The sequence below is a fragment of the Babylonia areolata genome, chromosome 10 (genome assembly GCF_041734735.1).
Source record: "Babylonia areolata isolate BAREFJ2019XMU chromosome 10, ASM4173473v1, whole genome shotgun sequence".
Taxonomy (NCBI): Eukaryota; Metazoa; Mollusca; class Gastropoda; order Neogastropoda; family Buccinidae; genus Babylonia; species Babylonia areolata.
In genome coordinates, this window is record NC_134885.1 from 12,781,521 (window position 1) to 12,793,203 (window position 11,683).

Genomic DNA, 11,683 nt, shown 5'->3' on the forward strand with positions numbered 1-11,683 from the left:
GAAAGGACCTCCATGGCAACATCGTCATCGTCATCTTCCTCCTCCATCATCATCAAAATAGACAAAACAGTCTCAAAGTCTGTGGCCTTTCATGCCCTGCTCTCATGGTGACCTCAGTTTCGATACCTCTCCACTTCTGTGCTTGGGGTGAGTCCTGTCAATGTCTTCAGTGTCGGCAGATTCATGGGGGGTTTTTGTTGGAGGGACGTGGTGGCGGTCTCCACTCTTGGAGGGACGCTCACTCGGTCTGGCTCCGCGACTAAGCCATTATTGTCGTTAGTAGGAGGCATAGTAGGTGGTGTCCTAAAATACATTAAATCAGAACAGGCACCACTGAACACCACCGAAGTGACTCAGCAGCAGTGCAGGGTCTCCTCTGGTGTGTGGCCTCCTGGCGACCTAACATCGATGGCTCCCTGCGGACTGGCGACGCTGGAACCGTGACGGACGAACCCGGGTGTGGCCGTGCATTGGGGAATCAAAATGAGCGGCGTGGGAGTAAGGCCGCTGAAACGGTGCAGATGATGGGGCAGAAAAAAAAGAGAGAGAGAGTTAATTATAGTAACATACTTATCGATGTGAAATCGTGTTTTTAGATGTTTAAAAAAAAAAAAAAATCAAAATGGTATGCATTTATTTATTTTACACCTGAAAATAGAAAAAAAAAATGCATGTTGAACAATCATGTCAAAAACATAATTTGTCTTGAATTTTTCGAATAACCAAACAGCATGCCTACGATTATTTCACTGGATTTGAAATATGTGAAGTGGAGAGAATTTCCATTCAAAGTTCTTTACAATTATAGCTAGAAGGAGTGCAGTTATACACAGTTCCAAAAATGTATGCTGTATATTTTCCTTTTCTCGCTTGCAAAAGGTGCAGGTATCACCAGTCTCTACGCCTATATTCTTTCGATATCATATTTGTGGCTAGAATCCTATGCACTAATCTAATCTCAAACCACTTTAATTTGATTTCTTTAATTTTCTATACTTCCTTTAGAACTAATATCCAGCTGATGTCTTCTTGGCATTTGTTGTTCCATACCTGACAAAATTTCGAAAGGTCTTCAACCTGGGCCAACATATCGTAGTATACCCAATGTGCGACTACCTTTTTCTACCGAACAGAGTTCGGTCAATAAAGCAGGAAATTGTGGTCTGATATTACTCACTATTTATATCTTGAATTTCAACATGACAGTTCTGATCACTTTCAATAGACATGCATCGGAAAAGAAATTTGTAATTATGTTATACCTTTCTCTCAATTCAGCATAAGACATAAAGCTACCATTTTCTTTATACATATCTGCAATTTTACTTAACAACTATGCTCCATTCCCTTTTGTTTAATTCAAGATTATTCAAAATAGATTTGTTGTTATGAAATATTAGTTCGGCCAACATTTGTGCTTCCGTTTTGTGGCCAGATTAAGTTTGCAAAGTCTTTAAATGCATGAAAGACATCCTTTCAAAATAAAAAAATTTTTTCCCAAAACAATCAAAATAATTTGGTCCATACTAGTTTCAGGATGAAAAACAAAACAAAACAACAACAAAAAACAAACAACCCAATTTTACCTCCCGTTTCTTTGGGAGAGACTGTAATAAACCTGGTGTACAAAAAAAAAAAAAAAAAAAAAAAAAAATTCGGCGTTCATCGCCCACATAATGAATTATTGCTGCTCCGCCAAGTTATACAACATTCGCCACCACCACCACCACCGTTCCAACGTCCCCACTTTGATTATTTCTGTGAACGAAAGTGATTGATATGGATGTAACATACCTTGCCAGTCAGCTTTTCTTTTTTTTTTTCTTTTTTTTAAGTAGGCAGCGGCCACCTTAAATTTAGATTTTGATCTGAACTGGTGGACGAGGTTGGTGTGTGCAGGTATCGACATAGCTGTTTGGGTCGTGCTGAAACGCGAAAGCTGAATGTTCATGGTTTTCAGATGTGCGCTACGCTGATGTGATGGCTATCTGGGTCAAGATAGGGTCCCAGGGAAGGCTGCGTGGTTGATGATCCAGACGGCAACAAGACGGCAACGGAGAGAGACGTACAGGCTGCAGAAAAGAACAGCGTTTTCGACAAAGCATTACACGCCACGTTGCCCAAAGTTTTGCTTTCAAAAACCTGCCAGAGCTGGTTAGCAAGACTGATTCAATATGGTTCAGTTCTACTTCTAGCATTCATTAGTTCCGCTGATGTTCAGAAGCTCGAATATCATTCACCATTTATATATATAATACTGAGTAACACACACACACACACACACACACACACACATATATATATATATATATATATATATATATATATATATATATATTACACACAAAAAAAGTATTCAGATCTAAGCATATCTGTCTATTGGTCTGCCTGTCTGTATATCAATCTAACTATTGTTTTAAGATTTCATGTATCATTAAAAAAAGAATTACCAACTTGTATACGCAACACAAAACAAAAGATAACTAAAGAAAACAGGAGAAATGTAAGTGTCCCAGAGACCAGTACAGAACTTTATTGAAAACCTGTCAGATAATCATGTATATGTTGGTTGTTGTTTTGTTTTTTTTGTTTTGTTTTTTAATTGATTCAGTCAGATTCATTACATTGCATCGGTAGACAACAACACCAAAATAGAAGAAACGTATGCATGTAAAACTTTTCAGCTGGATTTATGAAAGTGCACTGCAAGCAATGAAAAAAAACATCATCTGCAAAACAAATATGATCTCTGTCTCTCTCTCTCTCTCTCTCTCTCTCTCTCTCTCTCTCTGTGTGCATGGATGTGTATATGTGTGCACATATTTCTTGACCGAATACTGAGTAACACAGCTGGCAGTTCTTCCATCCAGCCTGGTCCATTAAGGCGTGCTTTGAGAGCTGCTTTCAGACTGCAGAGTGTGGTGTTTTCTACACTAATAATAGTTGGGTCCTTGATCACAAGAGTTCTCAGCATACAATCACGACTGAACACCGTAATGTTGAATTAAACAAAACATTTGTTGCTCCTTGTATTCACGACAAGACCGCCTGGGATGAGTGCTCCCAAGTTCCCCTCAGTCGGACCCGTGTATCGGAAATGACGGAAATGTATTAGTACACGAACGAACGCGACTGACAAAGGCTCCAAACGAACCACGCTACATCTCCCTTCCTTTGAGATTGATGGACATCAGTTGTCGATAAACATTAGAGTCATTGAGGATTAGGAGTGTATGGGCATATTTCAAAATGAACATGATTGTTCTCAAACATAAATGTCTTTTTAGTTTTCAGCAAATATTCATACCTTGAACACAAATGTCATTGTGGGCAGCTAACAAAATGAAATAAAATTGCGCTGCCCATGTTATGAAGACTGGACTGGAAGCCGGTTCACTCCTGGAGCCGGGCAGTTCTGTTGATCTGGCGTCCACTGTGGATTGTCACCAGCAGTGAAGACATCACGGCGGGCGGAGAATCAGGAACGCAGGCTGGGCCACGTCTGCTGGCACCACGGGACAGCTAGCTGGCTGAACCACGGCTGCTGGCACCAGGGAACAGCTGCTTCGGCGGCACCACCGGGCTTGGCAGGGGAAAGACCAGGATCAGGCATGCAAGACATTGGACTCTGTCCTGCAACCTTGGCTCAGCTGAGCCCTTGAACGACCTGACGATGATGACTGGTGTCTTTCATCAGCTTGAGATGACAGCGGTTGTGTGGGATTTGGCCCTTTGAAGTTGCAATCCAGTAGGACCGTGGGGAAAACTGCTTCACAACAATGCCTGGGTTTGTCCATTTCTTCTCACTGTCCAGCTTTTGGAGAACTGGGTCACCTGGCTTGAGCTCTGGTGGTGACTGTGCTCCATGATTTGCATCATAGTTCTTTTTGTTGTGTTTCTTTCCGGCTGCATCCATCTTTTGAAATGCTGATTTCCTCACTGTGGCCGGTTGCAGATTTAATGGCAGCAAAGGCGGTGTTGTCCTGATTTGCCAGTTAAACAGAAGTTCTGATGGCCTTTTCCCCGTTGCAGACGAGGGTGTCGCTCTGTAAGCCAGTAATCCCCAAAATGGGTCTTGCTGTGCTAAGATTTTCTTTGTGAGCTGCACAGCTCGTTCTGCTTCTCCGTTGGACTGAGGGTGATGAGGACTTGATGTCTTGTGGGAAAATCCCCAGTCAGCAGCAAACTTTTGAAATTCACAAGATGTGAACTGTGTCCCATTGTCTGTGATGACAGTCTCTGGCACTCCATGTCTGGAGAAAAGGTTTTTCATTCTATCACTGTTGTCGAATGCATGCTGGTCAGCTGACCAATCTGCAGGTAGCGAGAGTAGTAGTTTGATGAGGACTAAGTAGTTTCTTTCTTTGAATTCACAGAAGTCCACCGCTGCTCTTTGGAATGGATGGTCTTGGAGTTCCATCGGGAAGAATGGCTCCTTTCTTTGAGTCGGCCTACCCTCCTGGCAGTGATGACAGTTTTCTACAAGTTTGCGTGATTGTTTCGTTGATACCGGGCCACCAGACTGACATTTTTTCTTGTTCTCAGCACTTGTTGATCCCTTGATGTGCGGCATGAATTTTGTCAGTGATGTCTTTACTCATACTCTGAGGAATGATGATCCTGTTGCCTCTCAGTAGGAGACCGTTACTTTCGCTCAGTTCATTTCAAAGAGAGTACTAATCTCGAATGCCAATCTCCACATCAGCCATGTATTTGGGCCATCCATTCTGTGTGTACTGAATCGCTGCCTTGATCAGCAGATCTTTTGCACTCCCCAGGGCAGTTTCCTCCAGTTTGTGGTCAGATGCTCGCCATGATGACTTCACAGAATCCACATGAATCTCGACATCATCTTGCAGCTCCATGTCTTTCACGTCACTAACAGTTTTCTGCGGACTGTGAGAAAGTGTGTCGGTGATGATCATCTTTTCCCCTGACATGTACTCAGCTGGGAAGTTGAATCTCAAGTCTCATCAACATGCGTTGACATCTCACTGGGCAATCTTCTAAGTCTTTCTTGCTCATGAGTGGAAGGAGCGGCTTGAGGCAAGTCAAAACCATGAAATGCTCCAGACCTACTAGATAGCGTGAAAACTTTTCACATGCCCAGACTGATGCAAGACATTCCTTTTCAATCTGTGCATAGTGTTTCTCTGTTGGTGTCATGCTTCTTGAGCAAAATGTGACTGGTTTCAGATCTCCATCCACTTCTTGCAGAAGGACCCCTCCTAGTCCGTATGAACTGGAGTCTGTGCTGACAACTGTAGGTTTAGTCAGATCAAAGAAAGTGAACGTTGGTGCCGTGGAAAGCAGTCTTTTCACTGTCTTCAAAGCTTCCACAGAAGCTGGTGCTGGTAAATCAGCTTCCAGGGTTCGGTCTGCTGTCTTTGCGAGAGTGTCAAGGTCAAATTCATAGGTTTGTGTCAAGATACGGCGCACCTCTGGGGGAAGCTGGTTCAGGAAAAGAGCCCGAAAAAGGGTCTGAGGGTGTGAATTCATTGTTTTCATATACTGAAGTAGTTCTGAGGGACGCTTGTCTCCTAAACCATGCATGTTCAATAGTGAAGTGTCTTTTTGAAACTATGTTGCTTCATATGTATCTAGGAGCGCTGCCTTGATAGCCTCATACTTCTGAGTAGCAGGGGGATGTTCAATGACTGCTTGGATATGCCGGGAAGGAAGTTGCGGAATCCAGAAGCTGAACAAGGTCATTTGTAATGGGCGGAGTATGAGTGGCAAATGAAGCTTCTAAACGTAAAAACCATGCACTGGCATTAGTTGTCCAGAATGGTGGAGCTTTGAAAGCAATGGCGGCCACTGTAGGGGACGGGAAATCTTTTTGTGTTTGTACTGCTTGTGTGAGCGTTTGTTGTCGAATGGTGTCAGCGAGCTGACAGATGGCTTCTGAGGTAAACTCTATGAGTGGTTGGAACTGCATAGAATTACAGTGTTGTCACTATTTGAGTCTGTACTGTGTCACCAATGAAGCAACACATGAAAACAGGTAACATCTGAGATTCATTTAATAAGAATCAAAACCATCGTTGACTGTCAGGGTCAACTCAACAGAAATATATATAACAATAACTTCCGGTTGAAAAGTGACATGAAAACTGAATATCGAAACAGTAATCAAAACGCACGCGACGTTATACGATAATAATTGTAATGCTACAAACGTTTACTGCAGGCTCAAATGAATGAAAACATAACTTCTTAGTTTTAATGCTGCTGATACAGAAGATAATATTCCTACGTCAAATAAACGTTCCAAGTGAAATCATCGTAAATGACGTTGGCAAAGCAAGTCGACTTACCAGATTCCGTGTCTTCGAGTTCATCCCCATTTTCCACTGACACAGGTTGATTTTCATCACCACCACTGCTAAAATCTTCGAGTTCTGATAGTCTTTTGACTCACTTGTGTAAATAATGTGAGTCTGCGTAATAACCCAGTGTTCGGTTGTCTCTGTGTGCGTGTCTGTGTGTCCGTGGCCAACTTTAACAGTGTCATTTTCTCTGGTATACTTTGTTAGATGACACCAAATTTGGTACAAAAATAGGAAAAATTAAATTCTTTCCACTCAATGGACCTCTGTACACACAAAAAAGTAATAATAAAAACAAAAAACAAAAAGAAGCCAGATTATTTGCACCAAAAATCACTATTACATCTATATTTTTTTATTTATAAAATCTGGCTCTTTGACCAGATGCCGACATACTGATTAGTAGCAGTTGTTTTTATTGTTTGTTGTTCAAATATGAACATTATTTGCTTAGTATGGAAGTTACATTGACGAATGCATCGCTTTGGAGCAGCTTAATTAAGGTAAATTATTCTTTTTTTTTCTCTTTTTTTTTTTAACAATGGGAATAAATTGATTTTTTAAAACTAATCTCCAATATCTATACGTCACATTTAAAAATCATGACACGACACATATAAAGGCTTTTGTGATTTACACTCAGTATGAAGGTCTTTCGCCCAAGTGGTCTTTTTTCGGATAATACAACAATCGGTAGCGTACACCTCTTTACGATAATGAGCGCGTGCGCGGCTTCGGAGGAGGCCGCCATGTTGTTTCCTTCAGCATCTCCGTTTCAAAATTCAGCGTTCCATCGATAATTGACGATAGCATATGATTGGAAGGAGGCTGCCAAATGTTAATTCAGATAACGATTTATGCATGTGTCATCACTTACTGGATTATGTCACATATGACCACCCAAAAAATCTAAATATTTCCATCGCACAGTTGTCAGGAAAGGAATACCAAACCAGTTAACTCCCATGAATTTTGATACTTCTCGGAGATAAGCTCTTTTCACCTCATACGACGCTTTTTGACTCACTTGTGCAAGCAAAGTGACACTTACTACATCATCGACATGTTTACTGCATAGGATACTGAATTAACAAGAATGAACAAGAAATTGAGTGGACCGTATCGAACAACGGATCTACACATATCTAGAGAAAACGACTACATGTGCTTGCGGCAGTGGCAAGTCTTCTTTACTGCAGACTTAAAAGAATTTCTTAAATGCCCGAGATATACCAAAATAACATGATTAATTTTTTAAACATCTTTGTCACTTCCAATACGAACCGCAATCGATTTATCACCCATAATTTAAAAAAAAAAAAGAGAAACAGCCTTGAATGTTAATTTCTGAACGTCACTGGTAGAATCGCAATAGCACTGCGACTAAAACTTTTTTTCCACCCGAGCGTGCTTAGTACGAATCTGCTTTTATGCCTTTTGTTTCACCCGAAGCTTTATGATAACAACTACAGAACACATTTTAACGATGAATTTAAAAAAAAAATTAAATGTGTATCACATTTAGTGAGTCTTGAAGGCCTTGCCTCTCTTGTTCTTGATAAGTGTTGGTTATAGAACATGTTTTCACTACTAAATCAGCAGGCTCTCTTAAGGAGAGGAGTCCGGACCGATAGGCAGCAGGGGTAAAGTCCTATTTTAGCATCCTAGATTTAGGGACCTATATCTTACCGGCAATTTTTGTGCATTTTTTAAACAAATTACCATAAGCAGATGTTGTCACCCATTTTCAGTGGCTTTCCACTCTATTTTGAACGTTATTTTACTCAGTTTTGATGCAGATTTAGTCACTAAACTCAGTAACGTGCCGCCATCTTGCTCTTTCCGTTTTTGGTCCTGCAGTCCATGAAAATGTAAACCCCCAAAATGGCGGCTTGAGATAACAAGTGTGGGTTCGGGTTGATGTTATGAGTCATTTCACGTCAGTCGTTTTGTGCCTACGTCTTGATTAGAAAGGCCGACAACACGTACGCAACATGTCATTCCTCATATGCCTCGGCTGGAAAACACGCGAAATTTTTCGTGTGAATAGGTGCAATAATTTAGGACGCTAAAATAGGACAGCGGGACAGGCAGACACTCAGGGGTAATCGGACTTCTGTCTGCACTGAGGAGGGCGCTTTTAGTCGTCCCTACAGGGTGGAGAGGCAGAGAAAGGTCGCCGCTCTGTAGACGAAGGCCACGCTGACAATACAGCAGACTGGGAAGTTGGAGGAGTGCACGTGCAGGGCAGACCTGATAGTATGTGGTAGAATGTCAAGAGGTGTCTTGGTGAAGAAAACTAGTATATAAAACACACACACACACACACACACACACACACACACACAGCGTGCAAGGGTGATTCAATGTCTTGTTCAGCATTTATCTATTTTTGTTTTGCTTTTTTTTGTGCGTGGTTTCATGTAACTTTGCATGCGTGTCTTATAAACCTTGTTCAGGTTTAATTGACATTAAAATTGATTCTGATTCTGATTCTGATTCACACACAAAACCAAAAACAAACAAAACAACAACAAAAATACAACAACCAAAAAAAACAACAACCCCCCCCCCCCCCCCCCACTAAAAACAACAACAACAACAACAAACCAACTTCTGTTCCATTTGATAATTTTCTTTGTTTACAGGGGTGTTCCTGCAACATATTTGCTGTAAACAAAAATGTAATTTTTGATTCGTGCTTTCCTCATAAAGACTCGCCATATTAAAAACGATCAGAGAGGGAAAACGGTATTGCGAATTTAGACTTTTTTTCGTTCATCGTATTTAATGTGGTCAGGCATCTGCCTGGCAGGTGTGGTGCAGCGTACATAGATTTGTCCAAATGCAGTGAAACTGAAACTTCCAGCTTTATCAGCATCCACTCAGATACATCATGTGCCAAAGCTCACATACACCTGACATCACTTTAGTGAACAGAAGTTAGATTCATGTCCAACCTGCGTACGCACGCATACACACACACACACACACACACACACACACACACACGTGCACATTGCATACTTTTTAAAAAGATATTTAAAATTCGAATAACACAGGAAATATTCCCAGTCAGGTGATGCTAACAGATGATGAATATATACAAACAAGATTTGGAAAATTTGTTTATGAATGCTGCTGCAATTTACTGCATTAACGGACTGATTAATTGTTTTTTTTCATTCATTCATTTATTTACCATTGCACCTGTGTCTTATAAACCTTACGGTTTCATGACAATAAAATCTATTCTATTCTATTCTATCTACTTGCAGTGACAAGACACATGTACAAACACACATTCACATATACACATACATGCATACGCACATACATACATGAGTCCGTAAACATACATACACTCACGTATACACATATATGCATGCATACATACATACATTAGTCCGTAAATACAAATACACACACACACTCACGTATACATATACATGCATGCATGCATACATACATTAGTCCGTAAACACACATACACACACGCGCGCTCGCGCGCATACACACCACCCCTTCCTCCGTTACCCTTCCCCCCTCTCCTCCAGCCTCACCAGCTCGCGTACGCGCGCACATCAGTGAGAGAGAGGATAAAGGGAGAGTAAGTTACAGACGCACATCAACTGTAGAAGGAGCAAAAATGAAATATGTTCACGAAGTGCAAAAGAAATCAACAGTCGACCAAAATAGACATCTCAATTTAAGAAACAGAAAAATAAATAAATTATTTCTCCCTCCTCAACAGAATATAAGTACCACACTTGCCGGCATTTTCCATACCCTTTATGTTCTCTGGTCGATGTCAGTCGATACAGACAATGGAAAGAAAACTGTACTTTATTTTTCTCTGGTTTTCCACTGGAGACCGTTTCTCAGGTTTCCCGGTGTGTGTAACGATCGTAGCTTTTCTCTGCGGCAATTCATTGCTTGACTCCGTTGTCGCCCAGTCGTCCTCTCAACTATATTTTCATACGTCTGACAGTTTTTCCACTCACAATCTAACGTCGTGCTTACAGCATAATCAAACGGTAAACCTGCAAGTGACCAAACTGGTGATTTCATACATTCAAAGCAAAGAAGGGAACTATCCTACAAACAGTGGCTTGAGATGCTGGTTTAAGCTGAAGTCCTTACGCGGTTACATCAAATACCGCTTTACCCAACAAACGTGTTCGAAAGAAAACTACTTTGAAATGAGGATAAAAGTGAATGATTCCTACACATACACAGAAAGGAGGAATGGCTGCGAAGACTGTATTTCTCCTCTTTTCATTGAGTACAGCAGCTTGTCGACTTCTTCAGAATGTGGAATTGTGATTCAAAACTTCACGGTTCCTTACGTAATTCAAGTCGCCGTCACAAATGAGGTTGCAAAGAGGCCGCGAATTGAGTTACAATACAAATCATCACGCATGGGTAACGTTTTAATCATATGACCATTGACAAGCCATCAACAAAAGATCTTTTATTTTTGACATCTCTCTCTCTCTCTGTGTCTCTTAGTCTTGACCATAATATTGATAACAACTAATAATAATGATAATTATAACATTAATGATGTTGATAATGATAATAACAATTAATGATAATAATGATAATGATAATTACAACAACAATAATTACAACAACAATAATGATAATAGCAACAACAACAACAACAATAATAATGATTATAATGATCATAATCATTAAAGCAACAGATAGTTGTCTTAGTATCAGTATCAGTAGCTCAAGGAGGCGTCAATGCGTTCGGAAAAATCCATATACGCTACACCACATCTGCTAAGCAGATGTCTGACCAGCAGCGTAACCCAACGCGCTTAGTACGGCCTTGAGAAAAAAAAGGAATGAGAGAGAGAGGGAGAGAGAGAGAGAGAGAGAGAGAGAGAGAGAAATTAATGATAACAGAAATAAGAATAGAAAATGAAAATAAAGATGAAATAAAATGGAATAATAATACAATATGATAATAGCAACAACAACAAGAATAATAATAAATAAGTATGAAATAAAGTAAGATGATAAATGAATGAATAAATAAATAATTTTGATTAAAAAAATTTAAACGAAAGAAAAGAGTAAAACAGAAAACAAAGTAGAGGGGGAAAACAGATTTTCCCCCACTTTCTTTCTTTTGTGTGTGTGTGTGTGTGTTTGTGTGTGTGTGTGTGTGTGTGTGTGTGTGTGTGTGTGTGTGTGTGTGTGACACACACACACACACACACACACAAAATAAAAGAAAGAAAAAAAAGAAAGAAAGTGGGAAAAAATAGCTAGGAGGATGGCAGTCCCACAAGAAACAACGACAACAACAAACAAAAACAACAACAAAACAAACAACAAAA

General features: G+C 40.3%; 1 protein-coding gene across 1 annotated transcript in view; it reads left to right on the forward strand.

Annotated features, from left to right (window-relative positions):
* LOC143286793 (uncharacterized) overlaps positions 1-8,882 on the forward strand; it is a 48,469-nt gene extending 39,587 nt beyond the window's left edge. Inside the window, exon 6 of the mRNA XM_076594581.1 lies at positions 1,961-8,882. Within this exon, the coding sequence (XP_076450696.1) occupies positions 1,961-2,028 (68 nt within the window). The 3' untranslated portion in view covers positions 2,029-8,882. The remainder of the gene's footprint in view (positions 1-1,960) is intronic.
* Positions 8,883-11,683: the final 2,801 nt, after the last annotated feature.